Source organism: Arvicola amphibius, chromosome 17 (genome assembly GCF_903992535.2).
Source record: "Arvicola amphibius chromosome 17, mArvAmp1.2, whole genome shotgun sequence".
Lineage (NCBI taxonomy): Eukaryota > Metazoa > Chordata > Mammalia > Rodentia > Cricetidae > Arvicola > Arvicola amphibius.
In genome coordinates this window covers 7,095,207-7,122,055 of record NC_052063.2, presented here as the reverse complement: position 1 = coordinate 7,122,055, position 26,849 = coordinate 7,095,207, and the positions used below count along the sequence as shown (strand labels likewise).

At 48.6% G+C, this 26,849-nt stretch overlaps 1 protein-coding gene across 14 annotated transcripts in view; it reads right to left on the bottom strand.

Moving 5' to 3' along the window:
• Positions 1-16,718: 16,718 nt before the first annotated feature.
• The window catches only part of Anks1b (ankyrin repeat and sterile alpha motif domain containing 1B), an 896,366-nt gene continuing 886,235 nt past the window's right edge, over positions 16,719-26,849 (bottom strand). For 8 of the 14 annotated variants that reach the window (XM_038314479.1, XM_038314482.1, XM_038314481.1 and 5 more), the window contains 2 exons: positions 20,182-20,349; positions 16,719-16,829 (listed from right to left, as the gene is read on the bottom strand). In XM_038314479.1, coding sequence (XP_038170407.1) covers positions 16,719-16,829; positions 20,182-20,349 — 279 coding nt within the window. Of the gene's footprint in view, positions 16,846-20,181; positions 20,350-26,849 lie in introns of all 14 variants that reach the window. The other 6 variants (XM_038314480.1, XM_038314483.1, XM_038314486.1 and 3 more) reach the window with 2 other exon arrangements.

The window sequence follows — 26,849 nt, the reverse complement described above, 5'->3', positions numbered from 1 at the left end:
TTTTGGTTTCAAATTCGTTGCTTGCCTTTTTTTCTACTGCTAGGAGGTTGATAAAACAGCTTTTGGGGTGACCTGGGGAGGTGGGCTAAGTCATTGCAAACATGAGGACTGGAGTTTGTCCTCCAAACCCACCCAAAAAAGTCTATAATTCCTGTGATTTCAGCCCCAGGAAGGCAGAGACAGGAGGATCCCGATGATTTGCTGGTCAACCAGTGTAGCTGACTTGAAATCCAGGTTGACAGAGATACAACTCTTCCCAAAAATAAGGTAGAAAGCGATCAAGTACAACACCTGACATTGGCCTCAGGCCTCCACAATACATACATGTGTACATGCACACGCAAGCACGCACGCGTGCACGAACACCCTCCTGTTTGGTGGCTATGAAGTGCTTTAGTTTGTGCTTTTCTTGAAATGTCCCTGTTTGTCAGTTTTAAAAGACAGCTTTGCTGGATACAGCAGTTCCGGTTGTGGAGGTATTTTTGTTTCATGCTAGCTGGCTTTTCAGGGTTTTGTTGAGAGGTGATCGTATTCTGATTTTGGTTCCCCGTATGAGCCGCTTTCTCTCTCAGCATTTGTATCGTTTCTTCTTTCTTTTAGCCCCGCTAATGTGGTGTGGAGAGGTTGTTCTGCGGTCATGCTTATTTAGAGTTCTGAATGCCTTTTGTCCTCGAATGTTATCTCTTTCCGTGGATTCGGGGAATTTTCCATATGTAAAATGTATGTCTTACTGAAATATTTTGTTTGCTTTTAATCTCAACTTCTACTCTGTGTATTCTTAGGTTGGTCTCTTGGTCATATTCCAGATTTCTTAGAAATTGTGTCATATTTGTTATTATTATTGTGTATATCCATTGCACACGATACTGTTATGTAAGGACATTTTGATATAAATCTGCTTATATTGAGCACATTCCCTCCAGCCCCTTGCCCCCACCCTTACCACCCCTGTCCTCTCAGCGTGGTCCCCTTTATCCCTTGAAGTTTCTCTTCTAAGACGTCCGTGCCGTTTACAAATACATGATACATTTGATGTGTCTATAAAAAAGTCAGCCATGCAGTGGTGGCGCATGCCTTTAATCCCAGCACTCAGGAGGCAGAGGCAAATGGATCTCTGTGAGTTGGAGGCCATCCAACTAGTTGCAATATCACCATAAGAGTCTTCATTTGGTGATGGATGGAGATAGAGACAGAGACCCACACTGGAGCACTGGACTGAGCTCCCAAGGTCCAAATGAGGAGCAGGAGGAGGGAGAACATGAGCAAGGAAGTCAGGACCGCGAGGAGTGTGCCCACCCACTGTGACGGTGGGGCCGATCTAATGGGAGCTCACCAAGGCCAGCTGGACTGGCACTGAACGAACACGTGATCAAACCGGACTCTCTAAACGTGGCTGACAATGAGGGCTGACTGAGAAGCCAAGGACAATGGCACTGGGTTTTGATTCTACTGCATGTACTGGCTTTGTGGGAGCCTAGTCTGCTTGGATGCTCACCTTCCTAGACCTGGATGGAGGTGGGAGGACCTTGACTTCCCACAGGGAAGGGAACCCTGACTGCTCTTTGGACTGGAGAGGGGGGAGTGGGAGGAGGAGAGGGGAGCTGGGGAAGGGGGAGGGAAATGGGAGGAGGTGGAAATTTTTAATAAAAAAATGATTAAAAAAAGAATACCCCTCCCCCCAAAAAAAGAACTAGTTGCAGGACAGGCCCCAAAGCTACAGAGAAACCCTGTCTCGAAAAAAAACAAAAACTAGGTCCCACAGTGAAAACATAAGTGTGTTCCGAGACTGACTGAATTCACTTAGTATGATTATGCCATTACATAGATTTTTCTGAACATAATTTCCTTCTTTGGAGCTGAGAATAATTCCATTGTGAATCCATAACCTCATTTTCTTTATCCACTCTGTTTTTGGATACCTAGGTTGGGTCCACAGCTTATCTACTATTTCAGTTTTTTGAGACACTTCCTTAGTGGTTGGTTTAGCTTACATCCCCTCCATCCACGTATAAAGTTCCCCTGTGCCCACATTCTCAGCAGGATTTGTTTTGTTTAGTTGGAGGCTGTGGTCTCACTAGATAGCCCTGGAACTCGGTGTGTAGTCTAGGCTCACCTTGAACTCACGGTGGTTCACCTGCCTCTGCCTCCCAAATGCTGGAGTTAAAGGTGTGCGCCGCCACACCTGGTGTGTTGTTTGCTTTCTAGGTAACTGCTGCTCTGACTGCGATGATGGAATCTTACTGTAGTTTAAAGTCTTATTTCTCGGCTGGCTAGTGAGGCCGTGGGACCTGGGAGACTGGAGCCAGTAAATGAGGCGGACTAAAGTCTCATGCAGTAGCCAGCTTTATTTAGAGCACCAGACAACTTATACTCAAGAGTTAAGATTGTCACACGAGTAAGGTGTTCTATCACAAGGACAAGCTGCATGTGGCAAATATTGTTTTTCCACAGAGGCATATAAATAACAATAGCCAGTTGTACTGGATAATCTGATAAAACCTGCTCCTCTATGTTCCTCCTGGGGGGAGAGGCATGAAATGGCATTCCAAGAACAATTCCGTGTTTTTGAGGAACCTGAGGTCACAAGACTCTTGACTCGTTTTCTTGGCGATTTCTCACAAGCACTCAGAACTCTCACATAACTCTATTCTTAGGCCATATTGAATATTCTTATGTTTATTGGCTACTTATATTTCATTCTTTGAAAACCGACCATTAGCCTATTTACTGTTTTATTTCAAGGCAGTTGTGAATGGGGATTAGTCCATGATTTCTTTTCAGTGTTATTTGTGTGTTTAGGAAGGCTACTGGTCTTTGTGTTAATCTTGTCTTCTTTCACTTTGCTGAAGGGGTTTATTAGATAGAATTTTCTGGAGAAATTATTTCATTTCCCAATATGAATATTTAGACTTCTTTTCCCATCGCATCCCTTTTATTTCCTGTTCTTGTCTTACTCTGCAGCTAAGACTTGGAGAGTGGAGGAAGGTAGACTCCCTGTTGTTCCTGTCAGTCCTATCAGATGTACTTTGGGGTTTCTCCCATTCATTATCATTCATTAACATGTTTTATTGTGTTGAGATCTGGTCCCTCTACTCCTATTCTGTCAGGGCTTTTATTATGAAGAGAGATTTTGGATTTTCATCAAATGCTTTTTCTGAATGTATTGAGATGATTTCCTTTTTAGCCCCATTTTGTGTTTTCTTTATACGTATTTTCAGTATTATTTTGAGCCAGTTTTTTTTTTTTTTGCTAAGTTTGTTCTTTGACAACTTCAAACATGTATGTAGATGCAGTTGTTTGACTTTGACAACTTCAAACATGTATGTAGATGCATTCTGAATGTTCTTTCCACCTTTCCTTTTCCCCCTTCCTCCTTTCGCACCCTGCTTCCTACAAACACCTGTCTCAGATTCATGTCTTTTTAAAAAGTCTTGTGATTGGGACCATCTGTTGACATATTTTCATCTCCCTTCCATTGATTTAGTTTAGTTTACACCCTGTGTTAGTTTGAATGTATTGGTCCCCATAATCTCAGGGAGTGGCACTATTAGATGTGGCTCTGTTAAAATGGGTATGGTCTTGTTGGAGGAAGTGTGTCACTGTGGGGGTGGGCTTTGAGGTTTCCTATGCTCAGGATGAGTCAATTGACTTCCTGTTGCCTGCAAGATGAAGATTCTTAGTTCCTCCAGCACCACATCTGCCTGCATGCTACCGTGCTCCCGCCATGATGATAATGGACTGAACCTCTGAAACTGTAAGCAAGCACCCCAATTAAATCTTTTCCTTATAAGGGTTGCAGTGGTCATGGTGCCTCTTCATGGAAATAGAAACCGAGTTAAGACACACCCATTCCTTATTTTGCAAACTGTTTTTAATTCTCTCCATTTTTTTTCTTTGTGACATTATCTTTCTTACCCTCTTTTTCAGTGGTGTTTGACCCTGCTAGTCTTTCTGCTATCATGAGCTCTTGTCTTCTGACTCTTACTCTGGCTGATTATTCTCTCTCCTTGGGGATACTTCTAGCTCAATTTCCCCTTAAACAATGATATTAAGACCTTTTCTTATTGTATGAATTTTCCTTTGATATCTTCATATTATTTCTGAGATTTCAAATGCATATAATGAAATTGCCAGAAATAGGCCGGGCGGTGGTGGTGCACGCCTTTAATCCCAGCACTCAGGAGGCAGAGGCAGGCGGATCTCTGTGAGTTCAAGGCCAGCCTGGTCTACAAGAGCTAGGTCCAGGACAGGCTCTAAAAAAGCTGCAGAGAAACCCTGTCTCAAAAAACCAAAAAAAGAAAAAAAAGAAATTGCCAGAAATAATGATTTCACTATTAAGTATCTCAATATTTTGAAGACCAAACACTGAACTGTAGGGAAATGACGTCTGTAATTTGGCATTCTTATTGCCCCTCTTCTAGCCATGCTAGCATTTTGACTGGCCTGATCTCGTGCAAGTCTTGTGCATGCAACTGCAGCTGTTGTGAATTCATGTGCACAGATGCCCTGTCACGTCCGGAAGACAGTGTTGCAGCAATTCTTTCCACCTCCGGTTCTTACCGTCCCTCCTCCCGCTCTCCGAGATGATCCGGAGCTGAGTCTTGTGGGTAGTGAGTGTGATGTAGATGTCCCACTTGGGGCTGGGCATGCCACAGTCACACATTCTCTGTGCGTTGGCCAGTTGTCTCCGTATTAACTCCCATCCACCTCTAAGAGAAGCTTCTCTAATGAGAGTGCGGAGCAGTACTAACGTGGATAGAGAGATAAGTTTCTAGGAGGCAGTCGGATTTATTTAGCAAAGTAACAGCAGGCTTTCTTCCTCGGGTCTGTGATCTATGGAGCGAAGGGTTCTTAGCTCAGTTAACGGTACCAAGCATGAGTTCTGTCTTGTGAAATTGACCTCACATCCAACTGGGAAGCAGCCGGTTACCCCAGATATCCCTGTCACCAGGGTCCTAAGAGGCATTCGTCAGTTATTATGGTGTGGTCATTATGACAGCTTGCAGTTCACAACTTGGTAAGGCGGTTGATGACTTCTCTCCCCCCCAAGCAACCTGCATGGCACCTCCCAGCCCTGTGAACACTTACCGGTAGGGAGGAAGTTTCCAGGTAAGGGCAGTTTGATTTTTTTTTTCCATGTTCTGTGACTCAAGTGTGTGATCTTAACCATACGGTTCTGATATGTAACCAAGAACAATGTTTATAGCCTGTGCTGTGCTGTGCTGTGCTGTGCGGGGATCTATGGAATCGCCTTGACCATCCACCCCAAGGTGCTGGACTTTTTGTTTGATAACCTATGACATCTGAAAGAGGGCCCCCCCCCCCATATTTCCCTCCCACCTTCCATCCTCTTTCCTTTCAAAGCTAGGATCCACATATGAGAGAGAACACGTGGTGTTTGTCTTTCTGGATCTGGGTTACCTGACTCAAAATGATTTCTAGCTCCATCCTCTCCTATCTGTAATTTAATAATTCCCTTTTTTTTTTTATACGGAATGGTGCCTTTTCATTTTTTCATATCTTTTCATCCATGGTGCGGATGAAGAGGTGGCTCAGTGATCCTGAGCACTTGTTCTTACAGAAGACCCGTGTTCCAGTCTCTGCACTAACTTCCAGGGGATCCAGTGTTCTCTTCTGACCTCTGTGGGGCCAGGCACACACGTGATGCACAGACTTACATGCAGATACAACTTAAACACATAAAATGAAGTTTTAAGATATGAAAATAAAAAAACAAATTTTCTTATGTGTATGTATGAACTACATTTTCATGATCGGTGGTTGACTATCTAGGCTGTTCATTGTGAACAGAGCAGCAAAGAACATGGCCTGGCAAATGTCTCAGTAGTAGGATGTAGAGTCCTTTGGGTCTATGCCCAGGAGTGGTAAGTCCGGGTCGTATGGTCGTTCTATTTATAGCTTCTCGAGAAACCCCACATTGATTTTCTTAGTGGCTGCGTCAGTTTTCACAACAATGAATGAGGCTCCGCTCCCCCAAATCATCGCTAACGTTTGTTCCTATTTGCTTCCTTGAGTTTAGCTCTTCTGGGCCGAGGGAAGATGAAATCTCAGTTTAAGTTTACGTTTCCCTGGTGCTAAGGATGTTGAATGTGTAAAAAACTACTCTCAGCCATTTTCCTATCCTGTTTTTGAGATACTTTTGAGGACCACGGACATTCACATCACTCACAGCAGGAAAATAAGGCAAAATTCCATAAGCAGGGAAATAAAAGCCCCATGCTTACCTCTGAGAGCCGTGCCTAAGAATTGGAAAGCTGAGGCATTTTTGCTCTTTGAGTATTCAACAGTCAAACCAAGTTCTAAAGTTAGCAGTTGTAGGAACCTACAGGGGACATCTGGGCAAGGGTCTTACCACACCTGTGGAAGCTCATTTTACGAATTCTGCCAGTCATTGCCCATAGTTTAGGATGATGGGCTCTTGGGCTTTTAGAACATGGGTGACTTAAAAAGAGAGAACAGAACATGGTGACTTTGTAGAAGTCTGTTATACACAGTATGAAAATATTTTCTTTAATCTGGATCTTCTCTGACCCCTAGGATTCCCCCTCTGTGTGTGAGAGAATGAGTGTGTGTGTGTGTGTGTGTGTGTGTGTGAGAGAGAGAGAGAGAGAGAGAGAGAGAGAGAGGAGTGTATTGTGTATTGCGAATGTATAGGTGTGTAAGAGTGTGAGTGTGTGTGTATGAGTGTGGATGTGGATGTGTGAGTATATATGTGTGTGTGAGTGTGTATATGGGTGGGTGAGTGTATGCGTGTGAGTGTATGGGTGTGTATGAGTGTGTGTGTGTGTCCCCTCTGTCTTCCATCTTTGGCTTAGTTTTCTATGCTCACATCGTGCATTGAACTCTGGTTGTTTATCTGCTTTTTCAATGTTCCCTTATGCATGAGGTGGTCCGTTAGCTTCATCTCCCTGAGAACTCTCTTGGAGATGTCTGCTGTCTGCCTGCCACCAGCGTGCACTGCCCACACCCTCCGTTGACACTAGCTTTCCTCCAGAAATCTGCCTTTGTCCTATTACCCCTGCTTGCCCTGAGTCCTTTTTTTTTTTTTTTTTTTTTTTTTTTTTTACAGAATCTAGCTGTGCTGGTTACTTTCCCTGGTGCTGAGGTAAAACACTGACCAAACCAACCTGAGGGAGAAAGGGCTCACTTTGGCTCCCAGGTCAGGGTGCAGTCCACCACGGTGGGGAAGTCGAGGCAGCGGGAGTTTGAAGACACTGGTCACATGCCCACAGTGAGAAGAGAGCAAGGGATGTCTGCTGTGTCTCAGAATGCTCTCTGCGGACGTATCTGTCCGTTGTGGGTGCTGGGAACCAAACTCAGACCCATCTGGTACAGCAGGGTGTGCTCCTAACCGCTGAGCCATCTCTCCCGGCTCCCGTTTGTGCTCTTGTTCATGGCATTTCCTAACCTTAATTTTGAACATTTCCAATACCAATTTTAATCTGTGTGTTCTGGGTCTGTGTGCTGATTGATTTCTTGGTTCAGTGGCTTCGCATGAGCTATTTTCTTCTCTTACCTTCCAACCCCCTAATTTTATTTTTCACCAACTTCATCTTTTATGTATCCTTGGAAACAACCTTCAAAGGTCGACGGTCTGTCCTGCCTCTTTTGGACATTCTCCCCTTTCTGTTGGCACTTCTTTATCTTTATCCTGTTGGCATTGCTTATTTGCCTATTGCGTCCCCACCCCCCATAGATCACACAACATCTAATGGCTATGTGCTTTCACCCTGGTGTGTAACGTAGCTCGTCCTGCCAGAGTTCCCGAGTGCCTGGATGCTCACGGGATTCTCTTGTTTCCCCATCCATAAGGTTATTGAGAAGCTGCTGAATCACGTTGTAATCTATCACCAGTTTTCTTTATGGCCCCGCTTTTTATCGTTGTCCTGTGACAGACACATCATTTAGGGGAATGTAAAACTTTCCTTGGATGAAAGAGGTTTGCTGCTAAATTACAGCGGATGAATAAACATATCCCCGGAGTGTTGAGGTCTGCAAGAGAGGCCGTCTATTATCCAACAAACGCTTTCTGTTATAATTTTCGTAGTGACCTTTAGAGAAGGAGAACTGGCTTTCTAGTAATTCCCGGTCTCTGAAGATCGTCACTGGAGAAGATTGCTCGCTCGCATCGCCTCCCTGCTGAGTGGTGCATGTGTTAAGCAGTTATTAAGATGCCTGGCTGGGAACCTCAGTTACTCTTGGGCTGTGAGGTCAGCTGCAGACGAATGCCCTTCCAGGCGTCTGTTCACACGGAAGGGCCCGAAGAATTGGATCAAATGTGGTGCCCACCAGAGACCAGGCCTTTGAAGTCACTTAGCACTGGTGATAATTTGCTCCTGGGTCTCCCTGCTAGTACGAGAAGACTAAAACTTGGGGAATTTTCATTTATGACTCTAGAAAGTGAGTTGCCAGCGTTCATTGTAAATTCATTTATAAGGTCAGAACTCCAGGGCTGGGAATGCAGCCGATCACACAGAGTGAATAGGTGAATAGAGAGGGGCCCCTTGTCATTTCCCATCCCCTTGGGCTAGGGGCATCCATGGCCCAGGTCTGGGTGTGTAGTCTGAGCTGCAGAGCAGCTCCCAGGGCTCTCGGTCGCTGAGAAGGACTTGACCAGGGCTGGGGGATATCCTAAGGAGTTAGAGACCATGGTATCACACATCCTCAGAAACATTTTGTGTCTGTTCCAGGCCTGGGCCTCTCTCACTTCATTTCTGCAGTGCTGGAGGTTTGTAGACTAGACATCCACAATCTTTAAATTAAAATTTTCATTTTTTAAAAATTAATTTTGTGTGCATGTGTGTGTGCATCCTCATGCCGCAGTGTGACTGTGGAGGTCAGAGGACGGGAGTCGGCCCACCCTGTGGGTCCTGGGCACTGAACTGAGCTCATCAGGATTGCTGGCAGTGTCTTTACTCACTGAGCCATCTTGTTATCCCCCCCCCTTTTTGTGGAGACAAGGACTCATTCCAGGCTTGCCTTGAACTCCCAATCCTCCTGCTTCAGTCTCCCAAGTGTTGGGATTATATTGGGGCACCACCTGGTTTTTGGAAGAACTAACCCTCAGGCACCAGTGATGAAGCTGGGGCTCGCATCCAACCCTGGTTTTCCTGTTTGGGGGAAGCCCAGACCCACAGGTCAGCTACAAGGTTCAGGTGGGACGTGACTGCGTTTCATGGAGGACACAGGCTTGCCTTTCAGTGTCTGGGGAAGATAATCCGCCAGTCTGGTAGTGGTTCTGAGATGTTCTTTCTGCCGTCTTGACAGCGATTCTCACCTCCTCACCTTGGGATGCAGTGGCTCTCCTCTCCTCACCTGGGACTTGTTCTCATTTAACACTTTGCTTTTCTCGAGACAGAGTTTCCTAGTAGCAATGGAGCCGGGCCTGGAACTACTTCTGTAGACCAGGCTGGCTTCAAACTCAAGGAGATCCACCTGCCTTTGTCTCCCGTGTTGGGATTAAAGGCGTTGCTCCACCACCACCTGGCTCACTAACACAGACAGGGTTTCCTGGAGCAGAACAGCCCTGGCTGACCTTGAACTCACATAGTTGTGGGTGAGCTCGAACTTCTGATCCTCCTGTTCCAGTGCTGGGGTTATAGGTATGCATCCCTATACATGCTTCACGCGGTGCTGGAGATAAAAATCTGGGGCTTCTTTCATAACAGGCAAGCCCTCTTCCAGCTGTACTTTTGAGAGTGCCAAGGTGTGGGCAGGGTGCTCTACACACACGATTTAACTGGATCTCGAGACAGTGCTGTAGGATGTTAGTTACCTGCCTGGAAACGCACGCACGCACTCACGCACGCACGCGCGCACACACACACACACACACACACACGTCTCTAGGCTGTCTGCAAGTGGGGAACAGGAGTTTGGCAATCTAACTGCCTCCCATGGTAACTCAGTCCGGCTTCTCCTGCAGAAGCCTGGGGCGGGAGGATCTGAAAGCAGCTTTTCATTTCTGCATGAGTGATGCATCAGCTCCCGCGGTCAACGTCAGATGACATTTTCTGCCTCTGGTCGTCAGAGTCCCCATCCTGGTACTTACCGGGATGCCCTTGGCCGTTCTGATAGGAGCCTGGTGGGCAGCGGAGGTGGGAGCGCTTTGGGTCTGCAAGCGCTTCGCAGCTGCCGGCCTGCTCTTGGTTGTCAGGTGACTGCAGCATTGAGTGCGGGAAGTTGTTAGCAGTAACCTTGACTCCTCTTCAGAGGGGCCGGTTTCTACTTTGAGCCGGGCGCGTGCGTGCATATTCACGTGTGTACAGTGAACATGCGCATGCGTGTTTGGACATGCAGGCCCCAGGACAATACCAGATGTTGTTTCTCAGGTTCCATCCATCTTCTTTTGTTTCTTATTGGTCATTTACTGGCTTGGGATTTGCCAGCGAGCCTAGGCTGGCAGGTCATTGACTCCCAGGGATCCACCTGCCTCTGTTTCCTCAGCACTGGGATTACAGGCTACTCTACCACGTCTGGCCTTTTACGTAGATTCTGGGGGCTCAAACTCAGGCCCTCAAGTCCACAGAGCTTTCAAGGAGAGCACTCTATGGATGGAACCCTCTCCCCAGCCCCTGCTTTGGAACTCCTTAAGGAGTCAGACTGGGGTCATTTGCCTTGCTGATCCCTTTCTTCTTTTCCTCCCATTTGCAGCCTTAGAGTCTTGGTTTCCTCTTCCGTCAGAGAGGAAATATGCCAAGGACCCCGGGGCCTATGGGAGACAAAGGAGAACATACCAGGCCACAGTGAATGACCCAGTCACTCTAGGCTCCCATCCTGCCCAGGGCTCCTCATCTCTCGGCCGGGTGCCTGCCGCTTCTGCACCAGGGAACTCGGCTCCATCTGAGCAGCGTCTGCTTCTTTCTCCCTGTGGCTGTTGCCTTTCAAGAGACCCTTGGCTCAGCAGGGAGGCTGTCACTTGCTCTCTTCCTCACTGTTCACTCCCTTAGGGCTGTGTGTGCACCAATGGTGCAGTCCAGGAGGATGGGGGATGAGGGGTGCTTACGACTGGGGGCCTACCTGGCCCATGGCTTAGGTATGCCGGCACAGGATGGCATGGTTGGCCATTGAGCCAAGTGCAAGTGTTGACGGTGCTAACGTTCTAGCGGTGTGGCCCCGACAAATGGACCTACTTTGGGGGAACCGCTGGTGTGGGCAGTTCTGGGGGGACTGTCTTGCTCCTCACCTCTCACCACAGAGGCTAGAATTCCTCCATCCCAGACCTTGCCCTCTCTCAGGAGACGGGACCCAGGCGATAGTTTTTAAGGTTCCCATGTGATTTCAGGATGTAGTAGAGATCAGGGCTTGATTGGGACCCGGACAATAGTTTTTAAAGTTTCCGTGTGATTACAGGATGTCGTAGAGATTAAGGCACATCGAGCCCTCTCTGCCCTTGGCCTTGATGCCTGACGAGGCTGGTCCCCTCTGAACTACAGCCGAATGTCCCTGGGTTGTGTGAGCTGCCCCTTAACCTTGCTCTGCCGCTGTCATGGTCTCCGGAGCCAGTGAGCACAGCTGTGTACTAGCACAGCCGAAGGGACTGTCCCCAGATGGGTTTAGGAATGATTCTGTAAGAATCATCACCAGCACCCCCTACAGGCTCTGCCTTCTCTCACCTGTGTGAGCTTGCTTTTCTTTTGCCCCTTCCTGTGGTGAACGCCCCCCAAATCCAGCTTCTCCCCGTTCCTTCACTAACAGCCTTTACTCTGTTGGGAGTTTCACTGTGCTCCGTCAAAAATATCAAACACCATCACAGTTTTTGTCGTCTTAGTAAGTAGGGGTGGGCCGGGAGCTTTGTCAAGTTGGGGGGTGGAGCTTTTTCTAGAGAGCCTCTTCAAAGGTCGGTCACCCAGGCAACACTACCGTCTTCAGCCCTTACCATCCTTTCCTCCTGTCTGGAATAGGAACACTCAGGATAGTGTTCTGGCAGCTACATTGCGACGATGAGGTCTTAACCTCAAGGCTAGAAACCACACGCTTAGGTTGGCAGTGTAGGAATCTAGATGAGCCTTGGGATTCGGATGACAGACAGCTACCAGCGTGGCCTGTACCGCCTGTCTCTAAAATTCCTGTTGTGTGAAGGAAAACTCACCCGCTCCCTGGTTGAAGCCATGGCTGTGTCTGGCCTTTCTAGTCACCAGATTCAGTTCATAACGGATATGTTCATAAAACAAATATCAGTGTCAGCATTTTCTGCCGCCACCTCCTCCGCTCTCACTGCCTCGTGCTGCGTGCATGCGTGTGGAGGTCAGAGGGCAACCTGACGGAGCTGGTTCTCTTTCACCTTTAGGTGGGTTCCAGAAATGAGCCATCTCATCCTTTTCCTGGTGGGCCATCTCACCAACCCCACACCTAACTTTTAGACCATGGGTTAGTTGCCAACATTTCAAAAGGTCTTCCTTTCCTATAAGAACCCAGCTTTCTTAGAAAGCCTGCAGAGGCAGGGTCTTCCTTTCTACTCTTGACAATGAGTTGGAGCTGAGGCATAGTTTCCTCTCAAAGGACACCCGACTCACCTCCCTCCCAGGGTTTCTGAAGATAGCACACCCTGGAAATGCTGATGAAACATGCCGGAAGTGCCTTTCTTCTCAGTCTCCCAACTCAACATTCAACACATTGGAATCTCTCTCTCTCTCTCTCTCTCTCTCTCTCTCTCTCTCTCTCTCTCTCTCTCTCTCTCTCTCTCTCTCTCTCTCTCTCACACACACACACACACACACACACACACACTGGGCATGCGCCTTTGAGAAATATGCAGAAATCAGTCTCTCAAATGTCAGGAAATAGTTGATGTAGCTCCTTCCTGGGGCTGTCTCACCTTCTCCTCAGGGCTGCTTTGTGGCCTCTCGGGATGGAGAGTAGCACGCACTGTCCCTGTGGGGACAGCCTGATTGAGTCATGGAGACCTCAGAGTGCAGCTGTATTGGGTACTGGATGTGGATCGCTTTGATAGCATTGATTACCTCATTGTGAGCTGACTTTGAGCCTGACTTGTCGCAGCCCCTCCACCAGGTCAGAAGTAAGACCATGTGGAGGGCCTCTCTGTGGGTACAGAGAGGTGCTGAGTGGGGACTGGGTCACAGGTCCTGCTCTGCTTGGGGGCTGGTTTTTCTGGGAAGCAGGGCTCTGTTCCTGGGGCCAACCATAGTACATGTTTGTGAGGCCAAGGGGACTTGTGGGGACCAGGGCTGTAGGTGGGCTGAGGAGAGGCTGCTGGTCTACGCTGGTTGGTCATGGTTTCTGTTAAGACAGAGTTTATCACTGTCTAATTGCTCCTCATAGGAAATGAACGGCCAGCCGACAAGCAGGACTTAGAGATGTAATGTCAGTAAAGAGGCTTTTATTCATACATAGTTCTGACACAGACATTACATCCCAGCTCACGGGAAGCCGGACGGCTCTGCAGATTCTCAATTCTTTTTAGGGACAGGAGTAACATTACTTGGGGTCCAAGTGCACATTTCCACCGATGTTCAAGTGTAGCCACACACCCTTTACGCTTGAACTTCTATTCCATCTTATCCAAACATCAGATGGCAGGCTGGCGACATTCCCAAGCAGGGCAGCTTGAGGATAGCCACTTTCATTATTTATTAACAGGCCGAGCATAATTTTCGTATGGTTCAGTCATTCAGATTTATTACAGAACACCATTTAATAAGAAAAACATTAAATGGATCAGTTGAACTCAAGTCCTTCTGTAAAAGGAGCGTTTAAGTTCTCTTTTGATTAACATTAGCATTTAAGGGCTGTCACTTTTACCTTCTGGCTACTGCATTTATCAAATATCAGGTTTTCCTTAAAGAAAAAGAAAATCAGCTACACATCGTCTATCCCATGCCTGAGCTGGCTTTTCCGCCCCATGCAATGCCCCTTTCCTGCCCTGCCCTGCCCTGGTCACGGGCTGCTCTTGGGCCCCGACCTTCAGTGGGTTTGTGTCATGCAGGTGGAGGGGTGAAGGATGGACAGGGGGATCAGGGTCACCCCTGCCTTCCTTCCTGAGGGTCACCACAACTGTGTGTCCCCCCCCGGTCTGGAGGTGCTAACCCTGCCACAAAGCTTTCTCTGTTCTTATTGCCCCTTCAAGTGGCACCAGCACAAGGAGACTATCCCATCACACCGCTATGCAAGCCATATCTTTGAATTCCTCCCGATGGGAGCGTGCCATGTACTTCATGCTGGAACCACCATGGACAGAAAGACACGTGATGAACAGAGATGGTCTGTAAGAGGACTTAAGAGGACTGGAGAAAAGACAGGGTCATAAAGGAGCAAACTAGCTCAGTGGAAGCCTCTGTGAGAACTCCCAGCCTGCAGCCTCCTTCAGGAGAGACGTGTTCCAGGGTCCCTTTCAGCCTGGCTTTCCCTGGTGTAGCTCTCTTGGGTTCAAAGCTCCAGGCCTCTGCATGACAGGCAGAGAACACCCTAAGACTGCTTAGCGTTTCCAAGGGTAGCAGTCATGGGCTGGGCAGTGGGTGACCTGAAGGTCAGAGGACATGCAGCGTGGTGATTACTGACCTTAGGATCAGCGTGACTCTGATTGGCTCCTCACCCACTTTATAGCAGGGGCAAAGGTGTCTAGTGGATGTGTAGGATGCATAGTGGATACTTTCCCAAGCAAGCCACCTACGTTGTGCTATATAAGCAGTCCATTCTCGGGGCGGGGGAGTCCCCTCTGTCTTAGAAATGTCTGTCTTAACCAATCCCCCCTTATCTGCCACTTTTAAGTGTTGGCTTATGGCTGAAATTCAAGCTCCAGAAGATAGTGTTTCTTTTTCAGACTGTGTGAACTTGGAAATGAGCAAGTTTTTCTCAGTGATGTTGCCAATTGTAAAAAAAAAAAAAAAAAAAAAACCGAAAAATCTTTATGTGTGGCTGTCAGAGGGCGGGGCCTTTGGCCCCCTCCTCAGTGGGAGTGTGCTGTGGGGTGCTCACGGAATGATGCCAAGCACCAGTCGCTGTACTTCTGTTTTATTTTGTGTGCTTTTTTCTTTTAAAATAGGATATAAATAATGACAAAAATTACAAAATTTATAACTGGAAGCCCAAGCTTATTTACACACACGCATGTGTTTCGGCAAAGCCACAGGCTGCTTCGCTCCTGTACAAGTTCCTTTTGGTACCATATTTTAGTGTTATTTTCCTCTCGGTTTACTACATACATATCAACAGTGAATAGGCAAAATATATACAAGGAACTATTCAGTTCAAGTAATTTAATATTGTATTAAAATTCTCTGACACTGAACTAAAACCATATACATTTGTCAGTGGAAATGAAATTTAGTTTTTTTTTTTTTCAAAACTCACCAACGGATGAATGTGATAATCTCAGGTTTAAAATAATATTGGTTAATAAAAAAACATTAAGACAAGTTCACAATTTATCAATATCGCTATAATGAACTTCAAAATGAGTCACAATATGATCAGTTAGAACAATATACATTAAAATGTTATTTTTCTATAATGATATTGGTACTGTTTATATAATTTGATTCTACAGAAATATACATTATGGTATAATACAAATACTCCACAGAGACATTAAAAAATTAAAATGCCTTAAAGAAACGTAAGTAAATTTATTTAATCAAATAGTAAGCAAACTTTTTAAATCTTTTTCAAGAAAAGTCTTTATTACTTTGGAATTTCTTCTTTTTTTGTGTTTATTTTTTTTCTAGAAAAAAATTTGCAATAGAATTTTATTAACACCATTCTCAAACAAGGTTTCCATGACAGAAATCTTGACAGCAGGAGCCCTAGATTATATATTTATTTTTGTTAAACATGTTCTTTAAAACACTTCGAAGGTTAAAAAAAAAAATCCCTAAAAACCACTCGTGCGGGCTATGGCTGCGTCAGCACAGTGGGTCACCCCGAGTGGGCGCGAGCCCGATCTCCTGCCTGTGGGACAGCGTCAGAGCTAGTCACAACTGAGCTGATCCTCGTGCAGCGGAGATGGAGTCACTTGAAACCAGAAACATCCCGCACAGCAAGCGCAGTGTTCTTATGAATGCATTAATGAAACATTCTTTTAATAAAAATATTTAATACAAGACACATTTTTTTCTGTGCATAATAAATTCCTCTGTTTTAAATCACTTTTAAATTTTTGAATCATTCAATAAAGGTTTCCTTTATCTGACATAGTCGATTACATATAAAATCCACAAATATAGAAACCGGGAGACGGAGTTTCCTGGCAATCGAGGGTTGCTTTGTCTTTTTGCATGACACTGCACTCGGTGATAACAATGATTTTACAGATGCTTTTGGGGGGGGGGGGCGCTAGTACTGTCCTGATTTTCCCTTCAAAACGGCTGACGGTGAAAACTTAAACCCCAAGATGTTTTTAGACTTTAGGCAGTACTGGAGACCCCCCTCCATCACTTTTAAAAGATTTTTCTCCCCAACTAAAGCAAAGCAAGTACGGGGCAGTCGAACAGTACCTCGGAGGCGGTGGTAGCGGAGTTGGGGTGCCCCGCGCAGCCCCCCCCAAGCCCCGCGCCTCTAGGGGCGACAAAGTCTCGCTGGCAGAAAGCTCCCTAGGGATGGCCGGCGGCCTTTCCGCCCGTGATGAGGCCACGCGAGCTGAGCAGTCTTCCTCCCGGGCGAGTGGACACGGAGGCGCGAAGGAAAGCCTGCTGCGGGGACTGCTTGGCGAGCAAGGCACCGCGAGGACGGGGCGGCGAGTATCAGAAAATCGTGGTTTCATACTTGGTATTAATGGCCCTCTTGGCTTCTTGCCCCGGCTCCACAATCCACGGCAGATTGGCCAGAGTCTTTTGCTCAGAAGGGTCCATCTGCTTTAAAACAGAAAGGCTGATGCCCGTTATCCGGCAGCTGGGCGGCGGCGCGGCCGCGGGGGCGCCGCTGGAACCCCACCTCGGGCCCCGCGCGCCCAGCCGCGCTGCGGGGCGGACCTGGCGTTCGCGCTTTCGCACCTGCACTGCACAGCGACTCTGCAGGAGCCTGCAAGGGTGAGGCGAGTGAGACCCGGCCCCGCCCCCCAGGGCTCAGGCAGCGGGGTGAGCAGTGGCTGTTCCCACCCTCCAGCGGGGTCCCCAAAGAACCCTAAATCCTCAGGAGGACCCTGCGGGTGCCTGCCCACTTGCTTGTTGAACTTTCTGCCATGCCAGCCTGAAGCAGGACCTTGGCCACCCATCATTGCGCAAAGCCTCTTCTCTCCTCGCTGCTGGACCTCAGACACCCATCATCACACAAGGCCTTTCCTCTCCCCGCTGCCAGACCTTGGGCACCCCTCTCTTCTCTCCGTTGGCTCTTAGCCAGGATGGTCCAGATCTTGACTCCGACATCCCTTCCTCTCCTAGAAGCCGTACCCGCCACACCCTCTACAAAAAACGGCACCTCGACTTTTCTGCTTCCCCCTTCTGCTCTCTTACTGACACATGCCAGCAGGCTTCCTGTCCTACTTCCTCTCCACAATGGCTGCCCACCAAGGTGGGGTTTTATGTTCCCTTGATTGCTGTGTTCTCCGAACCTGGCAAAGCTCCTGGCAGCCCAATGTGAAGCAGGCATAGAGTAAATATTTGTACGGTCAATAGATACTGTTAAGACAATGAGTGGGCTGCCAGGATAGGAGGAGGTACTGGGGTGGACAGAAGGCAGGCACAGCTTCCTGGGGGAGATGGACCGTGTGGTTGGGCCTTGACCTCCACTGTCCTTGTCTTTTACAATGGCCAAGCAGGCCATTCCCAGGGCAGTAGCTAAGGTCTGAGCTCGGACAGGCCGCAGTTAAGCTCGTTCCCTAATGTCTCTCATCTTCTGGCCATCCACTTTTCTCTGTAAATTGGGCCAAGGAATTTCTGGAAGGCATGCTCAGCCTTCCTCTACCAGCTCTTCAGCCTGCTGGAGGCTGCAGGGTTTGTCTGTGCCTATGCTCCCGTCGGGCTGCCTTCTGCTGCGTTTCTACTGTGTCTCCATAGCTGGAGGGAAGGACTTCACAGTCTTGGGAGCACTATTTCCTAACAGTAAACAGCCAGAGCTGAGGAAGTGGGAATACTAAAGTCTGGTGAGGGACTGGAACCAGAGCCAGGTAAAGTCATTAGCCTTATTCACTGTGTATTTTCCCGTTTCCCAGAGAGGGTAGCTAGATGAATATTCTATGAGCCCTTACGGCAAGAAGCTCTGTGCACATCTGGAAGAAGTCTATGTGGACCACGGTGAACAGACTTACCCAGCCCACACGAGAAGGAATATAGTAGCCTAAGTGACAATCCCCCAAGCATGCTGTGCGTTCCTGGACACCCAGAAACCTAATCAGACTCAGAGACACGTTCGTTAAATCCACCTGCAGGATCTCACTTCTTTAAGAACAGATGTGTGTTAAGTGGATGCTAAGGCCCTGGCCCGGGGTCACAACATGCCAGTGTATGTCATGAAGCAGAGAGGCAGAGATAAGTGGTAAGAAAACAAACTCAGTAAATACTACAGAGAATGAAAGGGAGCTAGAGTATGACCAGGCACCCGTTTCAATCAGGAAAAGCGTCTTCATGCAACCGTGGCTCGTATGATCCCGTGGAGGGGGCCATGCAGGGCAGGGACGGGGACGGGGGCGGGGCTAGGGGAGGTGGAAGGGAGCCATCCTGGTGTAGGGAGCAAGTGGCACCCAGACTTAAGCGGCACTGAGAAGTGGATAGTCAAGGAACGGGGAGGCCTGTGCATCGCCGAGTGTGGTATTTCCTGGGTGCCATGGTCCCTGCTGTGTGGAGAAAGGGAGAAACTGGGAAGGGTCACTGGGCTTGGATTGGAAGGGTGGGGTTGATGGGGGAGGAAATGGAGAGGAGTGGGCAGGCTGGAGGTGCACTCCAGGGGAGCAGAGAACGGACCCTGCTCACGGGCGGGACGGAGAGGTGTGGATGCAAGGGGCTTGTGGGTTTGGATGTGAGCAGCATTGATGGAGGGTCGTGCTGTTTACTGGGCCCAGAAGAGGGAGGAGAGAAGCAAGGGTTTCTGTTGACTTCGGTGGAGATGCTTAAAAACCGGACTGAGCAGGCGCTTCCCAGTTTGGGGTTTGTTGGGACTGGAGAGAGAGAGCTGGGAGCATGGGCTGGGGTGGTGCTAAGGCAGGAAGGTCAGGGGTAGCAGTGCAGTGTGGGATCTGAGAGGGACAGGCCTTGGTGATGACCAGTCAGCTGAGGGGTCATCCCCGCGGGTGCAGAAGTTACCCAAGACAGGAGAGGGACCCCAGAACCAGTAGCCACATCGTCACCAAAGGAAGGAACCTCTCTTGGGAGGTTAAAAATGTCTATTTCCGCATGACACGGGGGCTGAGAGCTGCCGGGAGGAGAAGGTGGCAGATGGAAAGATTGCAGGGTGAGGGGGCAATGCATTCTGGGGGCCTGCCCGGTGCCAATCCCAGAGACTCTAGGATGCAGGATGGTAGGTAGCTGGAGCAGAAAGCAGATGGGAAGCTGGTTGGGCGCCTTCCAGCTTTGGGGTGTTGCTACTACCAGAGGCGGCCGCTTTGTAGTCATACCAGCCTGTTGGGACAGGATGTCTGCAGAGCCTGTGGGAGGGAGGGAAGGGAGGAAGTTCCTGGAGGGAGGTAGATGACAGGGAGGAGGGTTGTCACCTTCTAGCAGTGACTAGGCTGCAAGGAGCTTCAGCTGTCCAGAGGGAAGGCACACAGGATGTGGCCCAGGCATCTCAAGGATGATGCCTTGGCCTCTCGAAAGACACAGAAGCTGGGGGCATCTGGCATTTGCCAGTAGGGTACCAGAGCATGGTCACCCTGAGCCTCTGCAAACCTCTCTGGAGGGCAGAGGCCTGACCCGGTTAGGATGGCAGGCGAGGCCTCGGAGAAAGCTGCCCCCAGAATTTTCTAGACCTTCTGGGAAGCCGTACCACAAACAGAAGTGGCAGTGGGTATTCTGCCCTCCCGAGGCTGTGGCTGCTGCAGGTGGCAGCAAAAATGGGATTTTTTTTTTTCCTCTGGTACCTTTGGGTCAGGGAGAGGATTCTCTGAGACTGCAGGAACCAAGATAAGGATGATGGTCACATGCCAGCAGGAGACCGAGGGAAAGGACAGGGGAGGGCAGGCTGGATTCTAAAGGCCTCCCCCACGGCACCGGGCCCTGCTGCAACACCCCCATCCCTCTGGCCGCAGGCTTAGAGATGCCTTTCTCTTCTACTTACCACTGACTTTCTGATGCTAACGCGGGGCTTGGGGATGGGCTTGGAGGGCTTGTTTTCAAAGCTTTCCGGAAGCGTGGAGGAATGTCCCCCCTTTCTCGCTTGTAGAGCTAGCTGATAAGCGACCTCAAATGCCTGTCCCAGGGTTAGGATGATTTCATAGGCTAAATTCTGCAAGAGAAACAAAGAAAGCACTTACTACTGGCACCCAGTGGAACAGAATGAACGGCTGAGGGGCAGTGTAGGACGTGAGCCAGGGAGGACCTTCAACTGCTCACTCTACCTGCAGCTGCAGGGACTCCGGGAGAATCTATAAGAACAAGACACCCTGGGCATTAGCCACCAAGGGAGCGTCTGTGTGGAGCCACACTGCGGGGTCTCCTTCATCAAATCCCTATAAACAGACTCCCTATGCAACCCGCCAGCCCCAGGTGCTCTCCAGGTGGAGCTCCCATGGGGGTGACTTCCGTGCGCATGGGGGTGGGAAGGGGTTAGTAGTGGTGTCACGCCTGCGCAGACGATCCCACATGCTCCGCAGGAGGTGTTCTGGAGAGGTTTGGGTCTTTTTTCCCCCCCTCCAACATCTGTGATTCGGTGGATATATACACAACACAATCAAAATCTAATTTAGGCCGGGGAGAAGTATTAGTCATTCTGGTGTGGCGTCTCACAGTAGCAGCAGTGAGCATGCAAACACCGCTCACACGGAGCCAATTATCTGTCTGTTTCTTAAGGATTTCTGCACTCTCTATATTTATATATCAAATCACCAAGAGACATGCGAACCTGTCGGGCTGGGATGCCACACCAAACCTCTCCTGCGAGGTACGCGTCTTTTCTCAGACCAGTTCTCTCAGGGTGGTCTCTGCCCTTCCTTCTTCATGTACTTCTTTTTGATTTCTGCTTTTTCTCCCGCGTGAAGCTTTCTCCCTTTATCGTTTATCACAGGGACAACATGACATTAGCCACTCAAAGGAGGGAGGTCAGAATGTGCCGCAGAAGTGGATGCCTACCGGTCCACTCAGAGTGTGCGTGGGGATTGAATCTGTAGGCTTGTGCATGCCTAGCAACGGTTCTACGTTGAGCCACACCCCGAGCCTGGGATTGTTCTCAGGCCGTGCCAGTGGAGAGCAGCCACCATCTGTCCCAAGCTTTTCATTCTCTGATTGTCCTATGGTGTTTCTGTGTGGCTTTTCAAATTTGCAGGTAGCACACTCTGTCTTGCTGGTCTAACTCCGAATCCTCCATGCCTTCTCAGTGGGCTGGGAGAAGCGTTGGGACTGCTGTTGTCCTTGGTTCTCAGTGGGGTGGCCTAGAATTTGGTGAGGAGGGATGATGTGGGACGGCCTTCCAAGGTCATGGGGAAGAGACTCACCAACTCGAGACCAACCAGGTTTTAGGTCAAAGCCATGGTCTTTGAACCAAGTGGGGCAACGCCTATGATCTTGAGGGGCTGGTTTGACAGAGGGTGAGTCAGTCTCTGAGCACCTAGCAGATGGACATTTGATGCTGAGATACTGTCCCTTGCACTGCCAGGTCACACGCTTCCCCAACGTACAGAGCGCTAAGCTGTGTTTGCCCCCGTGAATGAGTCAGCCGAGTAAATTAGCAGCGCACCCACAAATAATAGTGGAGGAGGACAAGGAGGCAGCTCTGACCATCACTGCACAAAGAGGGCTGAGCCCTTGCCTCTGCCTACACTCGGCGCGCACGTCATGAGTCCTTGCCGGCTTTGCCTCAGCGCTGGCGGGGGTCGTGGAGGACCGATGGGGCTCCCGACTTCCTTGGCGTCGGGAGGGCATTGCCGTTCTTGGCTTTGGCTTTGTTCAGCCTTCCTGCGGAAAAAGTGTCTGTAGCAGACACTTGTGTTCGGGGGCTGGTGAGAATCTGAGCAAGCACGTGGGTGCAATTCCTTCACCATCAGCCTCAGACAAGTTCCTCCAAGTGAGAGCTGTGTAAGATGACAGCATCTTCACGTGGAAGCCGGGGCCACTCATGTGAGCCACTGGGACTTCCATGTGGTTACTGTGGGTTACAATGGGAAGCCAAAAGCTTGTGCATGGCAAACAGATGTTTTGACCTTTTAAATGACCGACTGGGAGACCAGACCATCTAACCCCCAACAGGCTTTGAACTTGACAGTCATCCTGCCTCAGCCTCCAGTGCTGGGATGACAGGTGTCTTGCTTTATTTTTAGGACAGGGTTTCTCTGTGTAGCCCTGGCTGTCCTTGAACTCTCTCTGTAGACCGGGTTGCCCTCAGACTCAGAGATCCACCTGCCTCTGCCTCCCAAGTGTGGGATTAAAGTTGTGTGCCTCCACTGACCACTATCCTTTAAAGGATGATTCAGAATGTTCTTTTGTGATTCGGTGAAGTAGCTATTGTTACCTTTCTGTCTTTCCTGTGGCTTTGATGTTTGAAACATAGATGCTGGATGAGAAGGAGGGGCCGTAGGCACTGAGACCTGCACTGTTTGTCTCAAGTCTCAACGTACCAGGACCCAGCAGGGAACAGGTGCTGTCACAGAGGATCTGAGGACATACGTTTACTCTGTCCTCCCTCTCTCCTCCCCCTGCCTCCCCTCAGGGGTGGAACCCAGAGCCCTGGGCAGGCAGATGCTGTACCATAGAACCACACCCTCAATGCGAGTATACATGTTCCAATGTATTTTTTTGCAGGATCATTCTGCCTGCTTCTCCTGTGTCATCCCCACAATGTACAATGGAAAGAAATTTTTTTTTTATGAGAGCTGGACACTGTTAGGACAAAACAGAAAGCCATATTGTAGTAGGACTTAATTATACATTAAGGATATTCATTATATTAATAGATTAATTACCATGAGTAATGTACAGGCAGTTTTATTGTTATACAGACTGGGAGGAGTCTTGTAGCCTCTGCCTGGGCAGTATTCACTTTGGGAGTCAGTACTGTGTGACGTCTGACCACCCTGAGGCCACTATGCCCGGAAGCCGAGTGAACCAGGGGAAGGTGCCGCCTGATAAGGATCAGTCCAGGCACCACACATTCCCAGCCATTCGGCACACAGGACATGGGGGAACCCCAGGGCCTAGGCAGATCATAAGCTGAGCTGATAACTGCAATCGTTCAAGCTGGCCCAACTGAGACCCCAGATACTGGGGAGCAAAGAGCAGAACATCAGAGCCCAGCCTGAATCGTGGACTTAACAGCATCGCAAAGGCTAACGAAGCAGGTGTTGCTTTCTGCCCCTAGCTCATGTGGTGCTCATTACACCACCTATAACGGAACACCATAAGCAGCAAAGGCAGGCTGCTGGCTGAGCCTTCCCTGGCTCTGCAGTGTGTAAAGTGGAGCCTCCAGTCTCTGAGCTGTGGTGGACAGTGCTTGGCATGGGAGCCCCAGGCTGGATTCATCCCACCCCAGCCCTGGCTACCAGGACGTTGCAGTCGAGGGTCCAGCCCTGTCAAATGTCACAGTTATTCTTTCACACGGGCGTCGGACATTTGGAGTCAGCATGGCCAGGCTCTCCTCATCTTGGGTTACTGCCCCCTGTGGGTAATCACGGGAATTCATTTAGGTTTATATTTGTTACTTCCCAACTCAAAGGCTGCCTGGTTGTGACCCAGGCTCCTCCCTGCATCGTGTGGCTTATGAAAGGAGGGTCACCTGGGGCTGAGGATGCGGCTCAGTGGTAGGATGCTTATCTGGCATGTTCAAGGCTGTGGGCGCAACCTCCAGTTTACCTGTCCACCATAGATCTCTACAGACACATGGCAAGCGGCTTTCTTGTGTTTTCTGCCTTACCCAGACCAGTGAAACACGCATGGGCATTGCTGATTTGGTGTGATTGTGGGGGTAACTATTCGAAACAGCTTACCGTGACCTTCAGTTGTATTTTGTTTTTAAATCTTACATAGCCACCTACCTTACTGGATCATATTGAGAGTCACTAACAACAGTATTGAACCCAAAGACAATACGGACCAACATTCATTATTTGCTCTGTGCCATGTACCATGCAAAATGCTCTACATGGATTATATTGCTAAGGATAAAGACGGAGAGTCCCAATTCAATACAGTAAAAGTGGGAGAATATATACAAAAATCACACCTTCCCTTCCATTTCCTCTTCCCTAAGGATCTCTAGTTAACAAGGAACTTATGGGGCCATCCTATCTCAAGGATGGAGTCTAATGATACCTAACATATGTAAACTTATTTCTCCTTTGCAAAGTGGAGATGTGGAGGTCACTGGCATTTACTGTGGACTCTTACAGACAGCCGGGGTGCAGTGTAACATCATCAGGGTATTTACTGAGCTTGTTGTGGGCCTGCCCCTGTTCCCTGGCCTGTAGACACAACCAATAGTATCTATAAGATGCTCATTCAGTGATGGAGGAGCCAACGGTTCCACTAAGCTTCTCAACAACAAAGGAGGACCACAGAGAGACGAAGAGATGCACCCTGCATCTTAGTCCTGAGGCTGACCTGGCACATCCTTCAGTTTGATTGTAGCAAATCTGCATCATAGACTGTGGGCTGTCTGCCCTCCCCCAGGAAAAGTCCTGGGCCCCAGGGAATGGAACATGTTAGTACGTGCTCTCTAGGGATTCTCCACTTAGCCTGAAAATCTGTTAGGCTCAAGGATTTGATGACATTGTGTCTGAGAACACTCATTACAATGTATAAAAATCTCAGGAACATTTTATATAGCCACAAAGTGGAATTCTGGGTAGTCATTTAAGAGGAAAATTGATGCCGGATGGGGTGACACACATCTTTGATCCCAGTACTTGGGAGGCAGACGCAGGTGGATCTCTGTGAGTTTAAGGTCAGTATGGTCTACAGAGTGAGTTCCAGGACAGCCAGGGCTACACTGAGAAACCCTGTCTGGAAAAAAAAGAAAAGATGAAAATGGAGTCATTGGAAAGAACTGGTTAACAGGCTAAGCAAAAGTTGGACATGTTGGTGCACACCTGTAATCCTGAGTGCTCAGGAAGCGGGGGCATGAAGATCCCAAGTTCTAGGACAGCCTGGCCTATATAGTGGGATCCTTTCTTTAGAAATATGTAGAAACATATGCATAAAAACAAGGTTTATCTTGGAACATTAGCATTAGCTATCATGACTGTTGAGCTTGTGGATGACCCCCCTTCCCACCCTCTCTCCTCTCTCCTCTCTCTTCCTCTTCTCCGTTTGCAAGAGCTGAGGATCAGACTTAGGGCCTCGCATCTGCCAAGCAAGTACTCTATCGCTGAGCTAAACCCCACTGTGGATGACTTTTCTTAAACGTCTTTCTATGTCTTGAACTTCATCTAAATGAAGATGAGTAATTTTTCAATTGTGACGTTTTTCTAGTTTGATGCTCACGCTCATCCTGTTCATCCTATATGTTTCCCCTTGGGCATTCTCTGCCTCCCCTTCCTTCTTTGGCTGAGAGGACTGGGAACGATTTTCCAGCACAATCCAGGATGCGTGTGCAGGTGTCAGTCTGGCTTACATCCATGGACCAGCAGGCTGGCCATCTTCTTGGTCATGAATCTTTTCTAGAGGCTTCAGTTCTAACACTGGATTTGAGTTCTAACATCTGCTTGGTTGCATTTTAAAATACCCAGTGCTTCCTTGAGTCGGAAACCTCCAAGACTCTTCTTGAGGTACAAAAGAGTCAAATCATCTATGGTCTAACTTCTATCAAGCCCCACTGTAAAAATGTCCCTCTGTCCTTCTGTGGATCCTCACCTATGGACACCCTCAGTCTGCCCTCACTGTTGTGTGGGGTTGGAGCTTAGCATCAAGTCTGATCACCGATGAGCTAGGACTGAACTGTATTTCCTCCATGTCAGTGGAGCCGCCTCATCTGGAACTTCTCAGCCATTGCCACAGGCTGTGTTGTGTCCTAGACACCAGGCTCTGGACCAGACATTCTCAACCTATGGATTTGACCCCTTTGGAGTTGAAGGATCCTTCCACAGAGGTCACATATCAGCTCTCCGGCATAGTAGATATTTACATTACAATTCATAGCAGTAGCAAAATTACAATAATGAACTAGCAACAAAAGTAATACTATGGTGGGGGGGTCACCACAATATGGGGAACTGTATTAAAGGGTCACAGTGTTAGAAAGTTTGAGAACCACTACTCTGGACTGTCTTTGAACTACGTAACCCTCAAAATATCTTATATAGAATAAATTATCACCTCCCTTTCATATATGAAGAATAACTCAGGATCAATGACTTGATAAAATTGGCCAGGTTTACACATTTACGAAGTGGCAGCGTCAAATTCAAATCAAGAATGACTTCTGGCCAGCCAGTGTTTTGTGTAACTTGGATGTCCTCCATTTTCTTGCATGAGTCTGCTGGTGTCCTGACTCCCCACATTTATTGCCCCCCCCCCACAAGATACCTTATTGTGGAGACTCATTGTATAGATGCTAGTGGAGAATGGGCACTGGGGGAAGGTTCTTCACGGGGACCAGGGGAAGGATGTCCTTTCTGACTTCAGTCTCATTTGTTTGTGGGGGGGGGGTCTACTCTCCTTTCAGAGAAATCATGTCATTCACCTTGACCTCCAGAAGGTCAGAGGGCAATTTGTGGTTCAGCCTTGATAACCACTCAGAGCTCTGTGCTGTCAGCTGGTACTAGAACCGTGATGTTCCAGAACTTTGGCGTGGCTTCTAGC